The 21,206-nt window shown below is 41.4% G+C and overlaps 1 protein-coding gene across 2 annotated transcripts in view; it reads left to right on the forward strand.

Annotated features, from left to right (window-relative positions):
* GRK3 (G protein-coupled receptor kinase 3) overlaps window positions 1-21,206 on the forward strand; it is a 415,982-nt gene that overhangs the window by 243,844 nt on the left and 150,932 nt on the right. For both annotated transcript variants that reach the window (XM_077461358.1, XM_077461359.1), the window contains exon 3: window positions 12,392-12,465. In XM_077461358.1, the coding sequence (XP_077317484.1) occupies window positions 12,392-12,465 (74 nt within the window). The remainder of the gene's footprint in view (window positions 1-12,391; window positions 12,466-21,206) is intronic.

Below are 21,206 nucleotides of genomic sequence, written 5' to 3' on the forward strand. Positions count from 1 at the left end.
AAGGTTTTCCAATAATTTACTGGGTTCAGGTCTCATTAAGAACCACTGTTCTAGAGTGATTATGTGATAGTGCTTACTGCTTTACAGCAATAACGTGTAATTATTTTTTTTTTTAGATTTAAATAAACTGTTGAGGGGGTGAAAACCCCTGTTAAAGTGGAGCTCCACCCAAAAGGGGAAACTCCACTTGTTTGGCATATCCTCCTCCCCTACCCCCCCCCCCCCCCCTCCCCCCCGGCTGCCACATTTGCCACCTAGTTTTGACAGGTAATATTTGCCTCAGCGAAGTCACCCAAAACATGATCAGAGCCAGGAGGAGAAGAATTCTGAGGATTTCAATCAAATGTACTTTAGATATCTTTCCAAACTATTTTATGATATACAGTATGTTATATAAATAGTATAGCTGTAGGATGGTTGTTTATTGTGAGAGCTGGGAATCTCATTGGTAAAGGCTCCCATAACCGTTTCCCGAAAGCAGTGCTGTTTATGGGACAGGCTAAACACTGTGCATGAGACTACAGAAATGTGCTCTACCCTGGGACCAATACTGCTTAGGAACTGATCAATGTGTGGAGCATTGGTTGCGACAGATATCAATCATCCTATCTGGTGATTTTTAATGGGTGTTTTATCTTTAAGGAGAAGGGGTGGATGCTGCTGGTGTATATTGCACAAGCTAGATATATTTAGTTGGGTAAATTTATACTGAATGAAAAATCCTAAATAAAAAAGAAAAAGTAGTGCATTCTTAATAAAACAGACATGTGTTTATGCATGGGGTGCCTTCACGTGTTGTTAAAGATTTACCTTTTTTTTTTTTTTTCTAGTTCTTTACTGCTTGCTGAGAGTCTGAGACGGGTATCGGTCCAGGAACCTTGCAGATCCAGACTTTATTGTTGAGATGATGCGTTGCCTGGACTGATTTCTGTGACATCAGTAGAGAGTGGACTTCAGACGTCTCTCTGCTGAAAACGGGTCACAGGAGTGCAAAATGAATTTCACTCACGTGACCCATAGGGGAAGCCCAGCCAAACAAGCTCAGGCTGGACTTCTCCTTTACAAATAATCAATGTTGATTGGAAGAGTGAAGTTCTGCTTTAAATATGTTAAATGGTGCAGAGACCAGAGCTTCCAACTGAAGAAAGGATGAACTCCTGTGTGTTCGCACACTCCGTGTGCAGAGCCCGCCAGGAAGTCGGCACGGTGCTGCGCTAATCACAGGCCGTGAGACATTTTCCGGATGCGCGGCTGCAGAGATCAGAAATGTCTTAGTGCCTGTGATTAGCGCAGCGCAGTGCCGACTTCCTGGTGGGCTCTGCACGTGGAGTGTGCAAACACACAGGAGTTCATCCTTACTGAAGAATAAGACATTCAAATGTATAATGTGTATAGTGGTGACACAATAGGAAGGGATTAGGAGGTAATGCCTCCTTGACCATTTCCGTACCAGGCCAATTCTGGCATTCTTCTCCTACATGTAAAAATCATCATTTTATTACTAGAAAATTACTCCAAACTCCGAAATATTATATATATATATATATATATATATATATATATATATATATATATATATATATTTTTTTTTTGCCTAGATATATTAGCAGACACCCTAGAGAATAAAATGGTGATTGTAGCAATTTGTTATTATGTTGCACGGTATTTGTGCAGCAATTTATGCAATTTTTTGGGAAAAATTACACTTTTATTATTATTATTATTCACAATTTATATAGCGCCAACAGTTTACGCAGCGCTTTACAATGTATAGGGGGGACAACACAATTACAGTACAATACAAAAGGTACAGGGGGGCCCTGCTCATAGAGCTTACATTCTAAAGGGAGGGGGTGGTGGTACAAAAGGTAATACACTTTAATGAACTAAAACAAAGCCCAATTTTTTTCATTGACCCCAGGAGATACCTGAGGTCAATGAGACCCCAGATATCTCCTCTACCCTGCAAAACATGAGATAAAAAAAAAAAAATCAATCTCTGCTTTCCAGGATAAAAAACTGGCAGTGCTTACATCTGCCAGTGCCGAAAGTGACGTCATGACATCACTTCCGGCCTCCCAGGGTCATAAAGAGGACCAGGAACCATGCGATCCATGGCAAGCTCTATGAAAATTTAGTGGCACCTGACTTTTCCGATTGTACGGGAGAGGCAGGAAAGGCACCAGAGGGTTAGGATGGCTTTTACATGTGAGGGAAAAAGCTAAAAACAAAGGTATCTGAATGATGCCGGTAGCTGCCCATCATCCAGATATCACTACTTCAACCTAAGGACGTTATATGACGTCCTACAGGCGGGAAGTGGTTAAAATGCATTACATTCTTTCTGCTTAAGCCTTTTACTATTATGTTTCCCATAGTAATGACACCTATCCTTTTATCTTCTATTATTGTCCTTTCTCTGGTTAGTGTCTTTTGCCATGAGATTTCTTCTGGTTAACATGTACGCCAATGTGGCTGGCAGATGAGTTTTTATAACTGTGGAGCAAGATCCAGTGGGATACTGACACTGGGAATACATCACCAATCATTCCCTGCTCTTAAATATACCCTTAACACGTCTATTAAGAGAATACTCATGCAAATACACAGTGATTGTCCTGTCTTGAAGTGATTAATGAAAAGAATGTGTTTTCAGAAGAGTTGTCATGTTTGGGAAACACATTTTAAGAAATACTTTTATTTACAAAACGTGTTGCGTAGATGGAAATCTCAGAAATAGTTTTTATGGAGGAAGTAGCATTTTTCCTGCCATGTGTGATCATTTTCACACTCGTGTTCCCATCATGTTCACTAAACAGCCTGGGGAACCTACATGATCGATGGGCAGTCATTGGTTCAGGAGAACATCTGATTGGCTTTTGTTGCCATCATTTCTCTTTCCTCCGGTTTTATAAATCTTTGTGAAAGGTTTCTTTAGTAACAATATATATAGACTGCATGCAGGAACCCATAGCAACTTTTTCACCACTTTTAGCAGTTTGCATTGTGAGAAATCAAGCTGTTTGATCCTGTATACACAGATCCTTGCCTTCTTGCATTGCCCTCAAAACATGTCCAGATAAGACAGAGTAAATGGAGTCAGGCTGCACATGCTCTGTTTGGTGTGTATCGCTAGAGTTGTTTTTTGTTTTTTTGAGAGACATGCATGTGATCAGCACAGGGTCAGTCAGCACTGTCCAGACAGAGGGACAGGGGTTCTTCATGCTGATAGGACAGCCAAAACTGCCAGATATTCTAATCTCTCTCCACTCCATCCAAAACTAAAATAGAAAAAAAGCATTAGGTGTACTTTAAATGTTCCCTACAAGGAAACTTTAAACCTGAACACCAAATATAAAAAGAGTTATGCCCCATACACACAATCGGACTTTCCGCCAACAAAACCGTGGATTTTTATCCAAAGGTTGTTGGCTCAAACTTGCCTTGCATACACACGGTCACACAAATGTTGGCTCACAATTACAAACATGGGAACGTGGTGACGTACAACACGTACAACGAGTCGAGAAAAAGGAAGTTTCAATAGCCAGTGTGGCTCCTTCTGCCTGATTCTGGGCAAGGGTGAACTTTTATGCAACGGACTTGTGTACACACAAATGGAAATTCCGACAACAAAGTTTTATTAGCGGAAAATTTGAGAACCTGCTAGCCAACATTTGTTGGCGGAAAGTCAGACGATAAATGTTTGATGGAGCATACACAGGGTCGGACTTTCTGCCAACAAGCTCACATCCAACATTTGTTGTGGGAAAATCTGATCGTGTGCACGGGGCATAAGTCCAGTTTTCAGTCATTAGGTAATCATTATACTTATAGTTGCTTTGAAGTAACATTAATTTCTTAATGTGTTTTGATATCCACCTTCTGTAATCCTTGTGCAAAAGGGCTCCTAAGAAAAAATAAGGTCAACGGTATCAGCCGATTGACTCTATTGCTTTGTGCACTGCTGTTGATATAACAAAATAACCATGCTTCCAGGATGGGAAAGCAGAGTGATGACTTCATCATTGCACTTGCCTCTCCTTTAATATCCATTGGGTATGGACACGGTAGTTAGTAAAGCAAGTGTGTGAATTACAAAAGGGGCCAAACAGTTTGTCTTTGAGTCTTGATTAAACGCTAGAAGAGCGCAAAACCGCTTTGACCTTTCTCATCTCCCCACACTGTTTGGTTGCTGTGCTGTGCTATGTTGCTTCTTATACAAGAATAAAGTTGGACTTTTTGGGGAATTCAGCCATCTGGATCTCTCCTTGTACATACAGTGCCTTGAAAAAGTATTCATACCCCTTGAAATTTTCCACATTTTGTCATGTTACAACCAAAAAGATAAATTTATTTTTTATGTGTTAGACCAACACAAAGTGGCACATAATTGTGAAGTGGAAAGAAAATTTATAATTTTTTTCAACATTTTTTTACAAATAAATATGTGAAAAGTGTGGCGTGTATTTGTATTCAGCCCCCTGATTCAATACTTTGTAGAACCACCTTTCTCTGCAATTACAGCTGCAAGTCTTTTTGGGGATGTCTCTACCAGCTTTGCACATCTAGAGAGTGACATTTTTGCCCATTCTTCTTTGCAAAATAGCTCAAGCTCTGTCAGATTGGATGGGGAGTGTCTGTAAACAGCAATTTTCAAGTCAGATTCTCAGTTGGATTGAGGTCTGGACTTTGACTGGGGCTTGTTAAAACATGAATATGCTTTGATCTAAATCATTCCATTGTAGCTCTGGCTGTATGTTTAGGGTTGTTTTCCTGCTGGAAAGTGAACCTCCACCCCAGTCTTAAGTGTTTTACAGACTCTAAAGCCCCATACACACTATCAGTTTTTCTGCTGAGTTTTTCCTTCAGATTTACCAAAACCATATACGGTAATATGAGGTCAAACCTTAGGAGTTTCAATTTGTATACAATCAGGCAGGCCCTTGTACTACATGGTTTTGGTAAACCTGAAGGAAAAAATCAGCAGAAAATCTGATAGTGTGTATGGGGCATAACAGGTTTTCTTCTAAGATTCTTCTCATCAACTCTGACCAGCTTCCCTCTCCCTGCTTAGGAAAAGCATCCCCACAGCATAATGCTGCCACCACCATGTTTCACATTGGGGACGGTGTGTTCAGGATGATGTACAGTGTTAGTTTTCCGTAACACATAGCGTTTTGCTTTTAGGCCAAAAAGTAAAATGTTGGTCTCATCTGACCAGAGCACCTTCTTCCACATGTTTGCTGTATCCCCCACATGGCTTCTTGCAAACTCCCAGAGGGATTTCGTATGGCTTTCTTTCAACAATGGCTTTCTTCTTGCCACTCTTCCATAAAGGTCAGATTTGTGGAGAGCATGACTAAGGCCACGTACACACAGGCGGACTATCCGTCCAACTAAGTCCGTCAGACAATCCGACAGACAGTCCGTCCTACTTTTGAATGAACGGACTTGACCACACACGACGAACAGACAGTCCGCTGAAAGCTTGCGCGATGACGTGTACAGCACGTACGACGGGACTAGAAATACGACGTCCAATACACTGCAATGCAACCTTCGGCCGTGTAAATCCTTTCTGAGCATGCGCCATACTTAGTCCGTCCAACTTGCCTACTCACGAGCGGACTGTCCGCTAAAACCAAAGTTGGACGGACAATATTACGGAAATTCCGAAAGACTTAGTCCGCCAGACTGTCCGCTGAAAAAGTCCGCTGAAGCCCACACACGAGCGGATTGTCCGCTGAAACGCGTTTCAGCGGACCAAGTCCGTCAGACAGTCCGCCCGTGTGTACGCGGCCTAATAGTTGTCCTTTGGACAGATTCTCCCACCTGAGCTGTGGATCTCTGCAGATCCTCCAGAGTTATCATGGGCCTCTTGGCTGCTTTTCTTATTAATGCTCTCCTTGCCCAACCCATCAATTTAGGTAAACAGTCTTGTCTTGGTAGATTTGCGGTTGTGCCATACTCTCCATTTTCTGATGATGGATTGAACAGTGCTCTGTGAGATGTTCAAAGCTTGAGATATTTTTTTTATAACTTAAACCTGCTTTAAACTTCTCCACAACTTTATCCCTGACCTGTCTGGTGTGTTTCATGGCCTTCATGATGCTGTTTGTTCACTGGTTCTCTAACAAACCTCTGAGGGCTTCACAGAACAGCTGTGTTTATCCCAAGATTAAATTACACACGGGTTTACTAATTAGGTGACTAATTGGTTCCACTAGATTTTAGTTAGGGTTATCAGAGTGAAGGGGGCCTTACTTTTCACATATTTATTTGTAAAACATTTTGAAAACGATTTATCATTTTCCTTCGACTTCACAATTATGTGCCACTTTGTGTTGGTCTATCATGAAATCCCAATCAAAGACATTTACATTTTTGGTTGTAACATGACAAAATGTGGAAAATCTCAAGGGGTATGAATACTTCTTCAAGGCACTGTATTGTTCAGTGTTACAAGATTGGACCCAAGCGGGATGTGTGGGGGATCTTAGTAGCAGCGTTGTACTGTTTACAGTTCGTCTTTGAATTGTGTATTCGGCTTTTTGGGTGGAGTTCAGCAGTATGTGAATCCCAGAGCATGACAGGAAGCTATAAAAGCAGAATTCTTCAATCATTCCCAATAACATAATGACATGTAAGGGTCACTGAGTAGATTAATGCCTGCTTTTGCAGTGTCCTGCTGGATTCTGTTGAGGTTACATAAGGTATTGTAAGATGTACAGTATATTAGTGTATTAATGAATTGATTAGCAACTTAAGTGCCCTATTTTTAAAACAAGTCACTTTCTAATGGAATATTACATCCTAAAACAGATTAGTTTTATGATAATTGTATTTAGAATAAATATAATCCACTGCTGCCTCTGTAAAATTTATATTCAGGTAATGAAGATCTATGCATCAGAAATTTAACATTTTTAAAATATATTTTTCAGGATTTTTAATACCTTTTCAAGTTACTTAATCCAAACAGCAGCAGAGAAAAGTTGCCTATTCAGAGACATGCTGTTTCTTTAAAATTTCATTAAATGTGTACATTATTGATTCTTCATGCATGCGGTGTGCTACAGTAGCTATTCTCAGTCTCCATTGACCCAGTTTATGTTCCCTGTTCTTTGCTGCCTTTCTGCATTTTTAGGGCAGCCTTATAATTTCCCAGGATGCCCATCTCTCAATTGCTCATCGCGGTAAGAAATCAGCTATGCCTATGTGTGTGTGGTACAGAAAAAAGCCTGCTGTTAGTCTTATTTGTTTCTACAGGAGGTTACCACCTAGCAACAGCGTGGATTTGTTCGATTAGGTGGAAGCCTACCTGAAACTGTTCGGGGAGCCTAAAGAAAATGACTCAATTGGCAGAGATGGAGAATGAGTCAGTCTCCCACTGTGAGCACCAGAGCCCCCCAACAACTTGTATAATAGCTGCTTGTTGGAGCTCACTGACCAATCATTGATTAGCCTGGCAAGCTCATTTTCTCATTTATTTATTTTTTTTACACTATGGCCTGATTCACACCTTTGCATTTTTAGTGCATTTTGCAGATTTGCTCTACAGAACGTGTTCCATAGGAAACCATGTTAAATGGACTGTAGTGCAAATCTGCAAAAAGCACAAAAAATGCATAGGTGTGAATCAGGCCTTGGAGATGGAGGGTAGAGTATTTGATGCCACCATAGGCACCATAGCTGTTCAAATTCACCTGCAGTGAGTGAACATTGTAGAACCAAATAGTACTGCGCCACAGGAGATAAAAATGTTGGCTGCCACTGGTGGCGTAACTTCCTAGCTATCAAATTGACTCTAAATTACATGCCAGACAAATAAAAAAAAATTAAGAGGTTCAACAATGACACTACACATAGGGGTTGATTTATTCAAACTGGAAAGTACAAAATCTGGTGCGGCTGTGCACAGAAACCAATCGGCTACCATTTTTTTTTTTTTGTCAAAGCTTAATTGAACAAGCTGAAGTTAGAAGCTGATTGGCTGCCATCCACAGCTGCACCAGATTATGCCCTATCCGGTTTTATTTAATCAACCCCATAGTGACTCCAAGGCAGTGAATACTACATCAAGGGTCATTTTTATTTTGCGTTTTATCCATTTTGGTCTGCCAAGCTCTGGTCCCCCCATTCCTAACGTAATACTAGGTCCATAGGTACCACCAGGCTTTCCAGTGACATGATTTCTATAGGAATTTCAATCTCCTACGGTCCATACCTTTATTTGCATTTTAGTTTAAAGCCATATAGTTCTACCTCAGCTCATATTCTGTCTGGTCTTTTAAAAATTACAGTTCGTAGACAAAAGGGATAGCTTTGTGTAGACCTATTATGCGTAAACGTTTAGCTGTGTTGAATATTGACCCTTTCGTGTCCTTTTTATCTTTTGTATGTGTACGTTCATGTGAAACAAACATGGATAATAAAAGGAGCATGCTGGTAAGGTGAGAGGTGACAAAAGAAGTGACACATGTATGTGACCTTAGGATTCTAGCTATTGCATTGTCCTGTTTATTAGAATTAGCCTTGGCTACTAGGCGTTCCGAATTATGGTTTATCACGTTAGACTCCTCAGGGGTTGTAGATCATTCCCAAAGGCAAGACCTTTATTGTCTCTGTAACTTTGAAGCTTTATTTAATCAGGGATGCTGAGAATCCTTTCCTTTGTTAGAAGAAACATTGTTCTGTATTTTTTAAAGGCCAAACATCCAGGTTTTGATGCATCAAATTGGGATATCACTTGAGGTTTACTAAAATGACTTCTCAAGTGAACACAGTTGCTGCATTAGTATACCATACATGAGCCTGTACTTTGTTCACCTTGCGCAAAGTAAAAGGGTTCAATTTATATTAAAGTGATACTAAACACACACTGTTTAATTTACATTGTCCCTTCTATTTCTGTATATGAACGATGGCACTTTAATTATTTTAACCTCTTGGCGCCGACAGCGTGCAAATATGCACCCTCTCGGTGGGTGGGCCTTGGTGCTGAGGGGCTGCATATTTGTGTGCAATATTGCAAAAACAGCTGTGCCGAGGGCTCGTGCCCTGCACACTCCCAACACCATTACTGTTTGCTAACATGAAAGCCTTGCGTTCATGTGACTGCTGTGGCAGCCAATCACAGCGATCACAAGATCATAAACCCCTCCTCCTGGCATGGGGTTAATAAAAAAAGTACCCTTTTCCCAATCAATATACAGCTGTCACATGACAGCCTGTCTGCAGGGAAGCATAAGCAGGAGGAGCTTCTAGTCCTCTGCTGCCAGTCACATGTTAAAAAAAAAAAAAGCCTTTGAAATAGAGAGTACAAATAAATTATTAATAGCAATAAAATGTTTCAAATTGTAATACACTTTTTTTATTTGAAATCAAATCTTTATTATTTTTTGGCATTAACACGATGTGGGTGGATTTCTGCCAATCACAGGCTGTGTCAAGCCCCTCTATCTTGTGTCTTTGAATAAGAGGAAGGTGAAGCCTCCATCAATCTACACGAAATATCAGGCCCCCATTGTGTTTAGCTGGTTAGTGGGCCTGGAGGAGGAGGGAGGGAGTGGGTTGTGATTTCCCATTGTGTATACACCCACATGTGTGACTCTGTAGTCACATGGGCTGCTCAGATGTGTTAGGGAGGAAATGCTCAGCATAGAAGCTCACTGAAAACTGAGCATGTGCACAGCTGCCAACACTGCTCTGCACAAGCCCTAGCTGCTTTGGGGAATTGGGCAGAAGGAGGAGATAACAGCAGGGTCAACCAGGTTTTTTGGCAGAAAACAAATCTCATAGTGATGAGTGAGTATGAACAGCATGCAATAAAGCTTTTATTGATAGTTTTTTAATGATGTGAGTTTAGTGACACACTAGGAAATTATGGAGCCTTAGCATGACTTCCTGCACTCCTGTGGCAGTCCAAATCACTGTCAGAGTCTGGAGAAATAGCCATTACATCCTGGTACTGGAATTAATACAAAACTTACCCTGCTTCCCCACAATGCCGGAGCCCTTTTACTGAAGCAATGGGAAGTGTGCCCAGTCCTGTATGTATTTTGACTCAGAATCGTGGGCAGCCTGGCTACCTGACAAGGTTGGTTGGAAAATGTGGAGATAAATACTACTTGGGTTGCCAAGAGCAGATTAACTCCATGTATGGACTAAGCTTTAGGCTTATGCTTTCACATAGCTTTTTATTATTTTATCAACTTTTCGAGCAACCAAATCAAATCAGAGGCTGGATTCTCGTATCACGTGATCATTGATGTGCCCGCAGTTTAAAGTCCATTATTTGTCAGGCACAGTGGCCACTAAAGTTGCAACTTAAGGGACTTCCTTGTCAGTTAATATGCAAGTAACAAGATTGTCCTTCTTCAATACTTTTTTGAAACATTATTTTGGCCTTTAGTGCCGGTTCACACAGGGGCGACCTGTCAGGCGACTTAGCAGCCTGACAAGTCGTGCCCCATGCATTGCAATTAGAACCATTCTAAAAGGAGCAACTCAAGTTGCTCCGACTTAGAAAAAGGTTCCTGTACTACTTTGGGGCGACTTCGGAGTGGCTTACATTGACTTCTATACAGAAGTCGTTTTGCAAGCCGCTCTGAAGTCACGCTGTACGGGGTGGCTTTAGAGTCGAATGTCTTTGAACCTGCCCCTGTGTTAATCGGGTACTTAGAGTCGGCCGCAGCAAAACGTACCTGCTAGGTGGCTACCTGCTATAGTAACAAAGTGTTTGCATGACTACATGACCTGCAAACTACCTTTGTTATAGGGTTAAGGGTTGCCACCTGACAACAGAGTCCTTCCCTTTCTCCTGTGGTTTGTTGCATTCCGAAGGTTCCTCAGTAGTGTTTATTTATTGTGTGTTTTTTTCTGTTTGTGTTTCACTTTCCTTTGTTCTGGTCAGTGGGGTGAATTTATTAGTGGTATGGAGCATTTTTGCTTTAAAGTGCATTTTCACTTGGCAGAAATGTTCACCTCATTGACAATTAAGTGAAAATTCACTTTAAAAGTTACTACTTTAGTAAATCTGGGTCATGATTTCTAGCACCCCGAAGACTGAAGCCTAAGTGTAGTCAAAATAAAAAACCCAAAAAGCAGCGCAAGGGACTTAATGTGCTAAACCCCTTGTGCTGCTGGCTTGTGGTTTCCTTGAAATTTTCCTCCATCAGCTTTTCTTGGTACTAATGTTGCTCTGGTAACGTGACATTGTCCAGGTAATACTGTGTTGTTTTAAATTTTATTTTGGAGAAAACTTACTCCCCCCCCCCCCCCGTTTTCTCTGCTTGGCTGCTAATTTGCAAGCATTTGCATAGGTGAGAGTAATATTAAGTCCCACTATACAAATACAATAGTGCACTATATTGTGCTTATTGTAGTTATCTCAGATAATAGATGATTTTTTTAGATTGCTATATGTTACCGCACATTGTATAATACTGTATAACTAATTTCTGCACCGTCTTATTGAACATCCCAGAAATTACAACATATTAGCATAGTTTTTACTGCTTTGAGCACATACCGTATTTATCGGCGTATATCATGCGCCGGTGTATAACACACACCCCAAGTTTAGGAGGGAATTTTAAGGAAAAAAACCTTACATTTAAATGCCCATCAATGCAGCCTTATCAGTGTCCATCTGAAGCCTTGTCAGTGTCATTTGCAGCCTTGTCATGCAGCCTTGTCCATCATTGCACCCTTGTCAGTGTCATATGCAGCCTTGTCCATCATTGCAGCCTTGTCCATCATTGCAGCCTTGTTATGCAGCCTTGTCCATCGTTGTCCCCTTATCAGTGTCATTTTCAGCTTGTCAGTTTTATTTTCAGGTTTTATTTTTAAAAACGGCGGCACCGAGATGTCCTGTGTATCTTGTCGGCGCTTGGTAGGCTTTCGGCCACCTTTGGCCCTCCTCGACGGCTTTTGCCCGCTTTCAGCCCTTCTCGTCAGCTTTCGGCCCTTGTCGTTGGCTTTCGGCCCTTCTCGTCAGCTTTTGGCCGCTCTCTGTGGTTTTCGACCACCGAGAAGGGCCGAAGGCGGCCGAAAGCCGCTGAAAAGGGCCGAAGGCGGCTGAAAGCCGCAAAGAGGCCCCAAAATAGTGGAGGATCGGCGTATAACACGCACCCACGATTTTCCCCTGATTTTAAGGGGGAAAAGGTGCATGTTATACACCGATAAATACGGTAGTTATAATTCTATCTGTCCTCCTAAATTCAGAGCAGCAATATTGGTTGCCACCATAGATTAGTGTAGGTTTATCAAAAAAGCAGCTTCTGAAATAATGTTTTTTTTCTTTTCTTTTGCTGAAGCTCAATTTCTGTTGCAGTCTGAAAAAGAAGATTGCTGTACTATTAACATCATTTTTTCTTCTTTACAGGTTTCCTGCTATTCAAAGAATTTTGCACAAGTGACATTGATGAAGGTGTTCCACAGCTCAAGTTTTATGAGGAGGTAACTGTTTTTTTTTTTTCAAAATATGGCTTTGTTCTTTAACGCAGTGACCTAAACTTACCCGTACATGGGCATAACCAGTCATACAATCCAAAGGGCGCCAAAGCCGTTTTATGTGTAACCATGATGATGCATAAAACTGTACCGTAGTTGTCAAGTGCTGACTGCTGAAACTTCAGAGAGTTGGAATATTGCTTGGTAGTTCTTATTCTCTGCTGATTAAGCAGAGATAAGCCAGTGCCAAATGCACTGCTCTCTGGAGAACCTTTCTGACATGCGTTATCCAATGTCACGTGTAATCATCATTGCCCTGAATCTGAATGTCCCTTATGAAACAATCAGAAGCCATCATGCATGGTTACTTTTTTTTTTTTAGCACTGATGTCACAGTAGTTATCATATTAAAACTGAAAATATATTGTTTTTGGTCTGCCATATGTTTATCCCAATTAACATTCTAGTAGCTATTTAGAGATGTGATTTACTGTGTGCCCATATGCTAATAGACCCCTGTATAGAGAAATACAAGGACAGTCATTACTGATTATGTCTTTGGTATTTCTATCTTCTATCTTTAAATGCAAATTTAGCATTTTGTTTGTGTGTTTAATGATTTCCCTGGAATTCAGTGTTATTACTGTCTAAACCAGGAGTAATTATTATTATACAGGATTTATATAGCAATTTGTGCAGAGCTTTACAATGTGAAGGCAGACAGTATAGTTACAATACAATTCAATACAGGAGGAATCGGCGGGCCCTGCTCATTAGAGCTTACAATCTAATACCGTGTTTCCCTAAAAATAAGCCCAGGTTTTATATTAATTTTAGCAACAACAGACCCAGTAGGGCTTATTTTCAGGGTAGGGCTTGTTGTGTGCTGTCTTCTCTCCCCATCTCCCTCTCTGCCTGTCAGGAATCCCCAGTGGCCAGTGGAACTGAGTTAAAAGTGCTTGTAAAACCCTAAAATGCACTGTATTACAGTATTTTATCATGTAAACTGTGCATGTTTCTATGACCTATTTGTGATAAAACCTTCTTATGGCACCTGATCGGTCTTCCCCGCTGCGGGGGGAGGGGGGGGGCAATCCCCCGCTGACAGCTGGCAGAAGAGGAGGAGAGCAACGGGGGATCAGCTGAGTGCTGCTCAGTGCTTCCATTGCCTGCCTGATTAGTCTTGCCCGTTCCGAGCACTGTTCGGCGGCGAGAAGAGAGTGGGGGATCAGCTGAGCGCCGAACGACGCTGTAACAAACAAAGTTTACATTATATAATACAGTGCATTTTAGGATTTTACAACCCTTTTAAACTAGGGCTTCTTTTCAGGGTAGGGCTTATATTGCAGCCCTCCCCGAAAATCACCGTAGGTCTTATTTTCGGGGAAACAGTTGGGAGCGTCGGGTAATGCAAAATGTAATAACTGAGGGGGATGAGCTGATGGAGAAAATATAATTACAGTTATTAGGTGAGGACAGGATAGGCTTCTCTGAAGAGATGGGTTTTTAGGGATAATATTAGGCAGAATAGGAGACAGTCGGACTGATTAGGGTAGGGAACTCCATTGGATGGGAGAGGCTCAGGAAAAGCCCTGGATGAAGAAGGTGACAGGAGGTTGTGGGAGGAACGAAGAGAATGATACAGTTGGTATTTTGAGGCAAGATTAATGATGTAGCTGGGGGCTGAGTTGTGGATAGCTTTGTAAGTTGTTAGTATTTTGAATTTAATTTGTTGGGGGAATGGAAGCCAGTGGAGGGATTGGCAAAGAGGAGTAATGAGCCAGTTAAATGAGAAGGTAGTCAGAACTGATCTTTGCTTGTTTTAAGGTTGGGCTGTCGCACACAGGCTTCAATAAATTTTGAGACATTATAGACTGTTTCACACTGGCTTCAGCTTGTATAAGAGCAGTGTGAACAGCAAGCTTTGACAGTGCTGATTGCCACTTTAAGCAAGCTGCTAGCAGACTTGAGCAGGTTTTCAACAAGCTTCAAGAAGTGCTAGCAGCTTATTTAAAAGTGGCAATCGGCACTCCTATTAGGATCTGTGTAAAACATTTTCAAACTGGAGTGGTACTTTAACGCCTGATTCACACCTATGCAGGTGCATTTTGCGTTTTCCAAAACATGCTTTTAATCCATTGAAGGCTATGGAACCAAAAACCAGAAAAAGATTATTAGTTGTATCATACCACAGAGTGGTCCTGTGGATACAAAAACAGTAACCAGTGCCACGTCCTATGGATTTGAAATGGCAAGAAAAAATGGGACTTGGACTTTTTAGGCACAACCAAAATACAAAAATATAATTTTTATTATAAACACTTAAAATTGACATGATCTCTAAAAGCACCCACATTGATAGATCAACACATAGTACATAATGCTGCTTCTATACAAAACCACAATATAACTACAAGGAGACTAGAAGATGAATCATGATCATTCCATGTTATGACAGAATCCAGAAGTGAGGTTTAATTACAGAAAAGTGGTAGAAAATTGTTCAACAAGGGAGAATTCGCTCTACATGTTGCGCGCTCTTTTAAGCTTCTTCAGGAGCATTTACATTGACTATCAAAAAATAGAAATAAATAAATGTAATACTGAAATACATATTAACAAAATAATATGTACATAGTGATCTGTACCAACTAGAGCCATAGTGGCTGGACCCAAGCAACTATATTACGGACAGAAGGAGACAAACCAGAATACGTGCTTAACATAATAAAACATGTCTATAGAAGATGGAAGCAATGATCTCCTAAAAGCAGAACAATTGATGAAGTATTAGAAATATAGAGATCCAGCTAGGAACACAGAAGAGAGGAGGCTAATCTCCAATATAGAATATAGAGGCTGTGGGGCCCTTAAAAGGGAGCCAACATAATATAGTGTACCTAATGTGCTTTACTAATGCCAAAAAAACAAAAGGCATAATATACTACAGCAACAATTGTCAATATTAGCTAAGAAACTGTAGTTATGGACTACCGTGTGATAAATGGAGACATGTAGTTTAAAAATTACAGGTTAATTAAAGAACAAACGGAGATGCACAAAGGCGCTGAGTTGGGGGGGGGGGGTGCAATACGACGTAATACTATCAACAGGGAAAGCCAACGGGGTCAAGATTACTTAGAGTGGAGCACAGCAAAAAAGTGGTCAGCTCAAGATGCTAGAATAAAAAAACCTTACTATAATAATATAGCAGAGTAAACATGACTAGTAAGCTTAATGATGATAGAACGCACCAGACAAGTAGAACATCAATATAAATGGTTTCTTAAGAGGAAAGAGGGCCAGGGAACATTATTAATGGTGAGATGAATCACTTAATGATCAAATCTATCCCAGGTAAGGGGATAATCTTAATTCAGCCCAATAAGCTCATTAGTTTCAAAGGAACCAAAAGACAGCGCTGGTAAAGCTTGAAAGATATATCAAGACCTAAAAAATATATCAAAAATATCAAATCATAATGGATATTAGAGAAGCCTGGTGAAAGCATATAACAAGCATTTGCCAGGAGAGTCTAAAGCAAGTACCTTGGTAGGGAAGACCCCTCACAGACAGAAGCCTCTGTGGGGCTAGTGACCGCAATGGATGGTGGCTAGGTAGGGCACTTGAAACAGCATGCTTTTGTATGCACGTCCCACCCGTAGTCAGGAAATCGGCAGCTGTGACATCATTCGGACTGGCCGGAAAACAGTCACTGCGCATGCGCACAACATCAACCACGCCTGCGCGAATTTTGTGTTTTATAATAAAATTCTATATAATTATTATATTATATATTATTGTATTATTATTATTATATTATTATTATTTTTGGATAATTGTTTGGTTGTGCCTAAAAAGGGGCTCCTAAATAAAATAAAAAATAAAAAAATATTTAAAAATATTGTAAAAAATAATAAAAATAAAAAAACTTCTCTCTCCACTGCCCTACTGACACCAATCTCTACTGACACCCCACTGCTTTGCTGATATACACCCATGTGTGTTTGTGCTCTGGGGTGCACACCCTAATGCAATAGGCTGCGCACACTAATGCTCCTAGGAGAACACTTTAATGCACTGTTCATAAAATAACCCCCAATAAAAAAATGCAGCATTGTCGTTGTAACCAGCAATAACATATACTCATAATAAATGTACGTTTTTGAAGATATAAACTGCATGTTGCTCCAAAGCAGCGTTTCACGGTAATAGAGTATGACACAAAAAATAGGACTGTGTAGCTGATGAGGGAAAGGTCATGGCTCTTTTATCACGTCATCTAAGCATGTCTTGTTATAGCATCGGTCGATGTTATTTTTGTAGCTTAAAGATGAACGCATGCAAACCAAGAGCTATGCTGCTTACACAGTGCTTCTATTTCCTCCAGGTGTAATATACTGTGCAGGTAAAGTGGGTTGGTCTTGCTTGCTTCATTTGGAACAAAGAAAATCTTTTATTTAGTTGTGTATGACAACCTACAGTGTGCCTGTGCTGTACTTGTGTACACTGAGATTAATAGCAGCCTGTGTCTGGGAAATCCCATGGTTACCAGGCAACACACTATAGCAGCGGGCTTTCCTCGCACTTGCTATTACATTGCAGCCTTTGGTGTAGAACACGTGAAGCAGGCCATAGAGATTACATGTGCTTCTGCCATCTGTTGCCATGGAGAAAGGACGTCTGATCTTGAATTTCTCGAAACCAGTTGGCTACCAGCTCTGCTAAAAGTCCCTGGATAGTGTTTTGTTTAGTAGCTGTTGTCAGCAATGGGGTTAATACACAGAAACCACCTTGATACTAAATATGTATAAGTAAATACGGATGATGTTGCAGCTAAAGGGCAACACGCTTTCTTGTCAGCTAGAGGACAACGCTCTGCTTCAACAACGTAACAAACGAGAGACAGAATTGTATATGCATTTTTACACGCATATCTGCAATTTTATTTAAATACATAAATCTACTCTTCCTTGGTTCAGAATAAATTCCATAATTGTGCAGTGCTTGAGGCACTACAAGACCAAGAGAATTGTCAAGGTCATTAGGAGCTGCCACTGGGTATCTCCTCTCTCATGATTATCCAATCCATATTGGTAACAAACCTTTTAAAGCAGTGGTTCAAAACCGCCAGTGCTGTGCTTGATAACAATTCCCAAGTTGTGGGGACCCCTAACAGTAAAATGATTTTCGTAGCATGGGTTGTCGGCACCCAAGGCAAGATAAGTCATTTGCGCCCCTAACCCATGGATATTTAGCGCACCCTGTGCCCCTTCCACTCGTACAGTATTAAAACCCCTTATGGTACATTCTAGAATGTACCACTCTGTCTTTATTTTATTTTAATTCCCTTTTATCTCTAGCCTCTCTCTAGCCTCCCTCTCACTAGCCTACTTTCTTGTTCTTTCTCTTATTCTTTCTCTCCCTTTTTCTTTCCCCCTCTTTTCCTCTCCCTTCCATGTATTCTCTATTTTTATTCCTTCTCTTACTCATGGTAGGGGTGCTGACGGGGGAATTGGGATGAGTGGCAGTGCTGGCGGGGAGTTGGAATGAGTGGCAGTGCTGGCGGGGGAGTTGGGATGAGTGGCAGTGCTGGCGGGGGAGTTGGGATGAGTGGCAGTGCTGGCGGGGGAGTTGGGATGAGTGGCAGTGCTGGCGGGGGAGTTGGGATGAGTGGCAGTGCTGGCGGGGGAGTTGGGATGAGTGGCAGTGCTGGCGGGGAGTTGGGATGAGTGGCAGTGCTGGCGGGGATTTGGGATGAGTGGCAGTGCTGGCGGGGAGTTGGGATGAGTGGCATACTCAGTTTGGTGTGTATTGCTAGAGTTTTTTTTTTTTTTTTGGTGGGTACATGTGATCAGCACAGGGCCAATCAGCGCTGTTCAGACAGAGGGTAAGGGGTCATACAGTCTCATAGGACAGTCAGAAGAGAATGAAAGCTCCTCTTAGCCCTTGTACACACGGTCGGAGATTCCGATGGAATGTTTCCTATCGGACCGTTTTGTCGGATATTCCGACTGTGTGTGGTCTGCATCGGACTGTTTTCGTCGGAATATCCGACGGACCAAGTTTTCCAACTTGCCGGTAAAATTTTTACGACAAAATGCTCCTATCGGACATACCACGATCATGTGTAGCCTACTCCGATGGACAAAGTGCCACGCATGCTCAGATCAAATTCCTAGACCAAAGCTATTGGCTACTAGCCTGAACTTAGTCCCATCGTAACGAAATAACGTCATCAGGTTATGTACAATCGGATTTACCGACAACTTAGTCCGACTGTGTGTATGCAACATCACTTCCGGACCTCTTCCGGAATTAATCAGTCGGAATTACTCAGACGGATTTGGTTGTTGGAATCTCTGACCGTGTGTACAAGGGCTAACACGTTTTAACCAGTGCTCGGCCAGGCACTTATATAAGTCACAAGACCGCTATATGCTGCAGATGACGTTTATATTTTTTAAAATAATTGCATTTCCTTCTTCTGTGTACTGTGGGGGACCAGATATAGTAAATGCAGGCTCCTGGGTTCAGTAACAATTTATTAATTGTGTATACATTTTTATTTTATATATTTTTTTTTGTTTAAGGGATGCGGTCCTGGGAAGCAGGCTGTCATTGTTGAACTTCCCTTTAAAAAATGGTGACTGTCATTTTAATGCTTTACTACCGTCTGTGTCACTGTCCTGGAACAAGTATAGAGAGAAATTGTTTTGATGCTGATATACAACATGCTTTTTCCTGGTCTATGACTAAAGCCAACCATACATGGATGGAACTTCAGCCGGTTAAGTGGGAAATTTCAATCCATATATAGGCTTCTGTACAACCGTACTGTCAGATTTTCCCCGCTGGATCAGCGCCACAGTCTAGAGCTGGCAGCACTCATCTCCAGAGGGCTTTCACACTGGAGCGGGGCGCTGGCAGGATGCTAAAAAAAGTCCTGCAAGCAGCATTTTTGGAGCGAGGGCAGCATCTTCACTGCTCCTGCCCATTGAACTGGATGGGCACCGCTGCAGAATCGGCGGCAAAGCGGCGCTTTGCGAGTCACTTTAACCCTTTTCACCCACTAGCTGGGGTTAAACCCGTCCCGCTAGCGGCCAAAAACCCCTGCAAAAACTACGATAAAGCGATGCTAAAAATAGCGGCGCTTTACCACTGGTGGCCCCAACGTCTTACCCTTCTATCTTCTTCAGTGGTTAGTGTAAATGAGGTTTTATATTAGGCTTAAAGTATTTAGCACTTGTTCAGTTATTTGCTCAGATAGATACCAATGTAGGCATGGAATAGAATCTGAGTTATGACATGCTTGTGTTCTTAGTTGAAAACACACACTAGATTACCAAAAGTATTGTGACATCTGCCTGGGCCAACTCAATATTGAACCTTATGGACTTTAACTGCCATTAACCACTAAATGCGCACGCTATAGGCGAAAGACAGCTATAGCGCATGCTTAAATTGCTGGGAGGGTGTACATGGAAGTGTGACAGCGCTGAAAGCTGAAAATTGGCCTGGGCAAGAAGGGGGTGAAAACGGCAGTAAGCAAGTGGTTAAAGTTCATGAGCGTGTAAAGGCAGGCATCCCAAACTTTTGGTAATATAGTGTATGTATGAACAGTATCTCACAAAAGTGTGTACACCCCTCACATTTTTGTAAATATTATATCTTTTCATGTGACAACACTGAAGAAATAACAGAACAGAAGATTACAGTGCACACATACAAAAATGACATTTAACTGCTGCAAGGTTATTTAAAACACCTGAGTATATTTAGAAAATATGGCGATTTAGTTACACCATATGGCCATATAGTGCTAAGCCCGCTACTACGTCAAAATACCCCATTATTAGTGGGTACTATGCTATCCATAGAATGGAAGATCCTGCTTCTCTGAACCATGGGAGAACTAAAGGACTCCTCCTATAACAGACAACTTTGGGCTGGAGCACACCACCCCTCTATCATTGCCTCTTATTAGTGTCCACCTGATTTATAGGAGGAGTCCTTTAGTTCTCCCATATAGAGGAGTGTATTTCTCCCATTGTTCAGAGAAGCAGAATCTTCCATGGGACAGCACAAAGGACCCAAGGATAACTAAATAAAGAGACATAACACAGTTCATTTCATGTTGGCCATGGTGTTTATTAAGGGGTTACACAAAAATGAACAATAATTATCCATAACAGCAATATATTTAATCTTAAAATGATATAACCATAAATCATTTAATTTTTTAATCGCATAGCCCATCCAGAACTGGATGACAAACCCCCATTAACAAACTCATGACAAGATTCCATTATTATATATAAGGGAGGGAGGGTTGGAGCAGCACGGGGTTCTGTCTTCAGTGGGATCTCCTCAGGCTGGTGAACGGAGTGCGAAAGCCGCCGGCTTTTATAACCAATGCCCAGCTCAATCCTGCCTGATTCAACCAATCAGGACCCGTTGCTATGCCGCTCTACATCCTGCCATCACCTGGAGCAACCTAAAATAGAACGGGGGGGGGGAGAGAACCAAGGAAGGCATACAGCCCTCTGCACTGTCCCATTGAGCCCCCCATAAGCACTAGGGGCTCAGTCATTCTATGGATAGTGTAGGACCCACTAATAGGGTACTTTGATGTAGTAGTGGGCTTACCACTATATGGCCATATGGTGTAACTAAATCCCCATATTTTATGAATATGCTCAGATGTTTTAAATAGTCTTGCAGGAGTTAAATGTAAATTTTGTATG

This window comes from Lithobates pipiens, unplaced genomic scaffold (genome assembly GCF_037356315.1).
Source record: "Lithobates pipiens isolate NorthernLeopardFrog02 unplaced genomic scaffold, aLitPip1_a1.2 Scaffold_3, whole genome shotgun sequence".
NCBI lineage: Eukaryota > Metazoa > Chordata > Amphibia > Anura > Ranidae > Lithobates > Lithobates pipiens.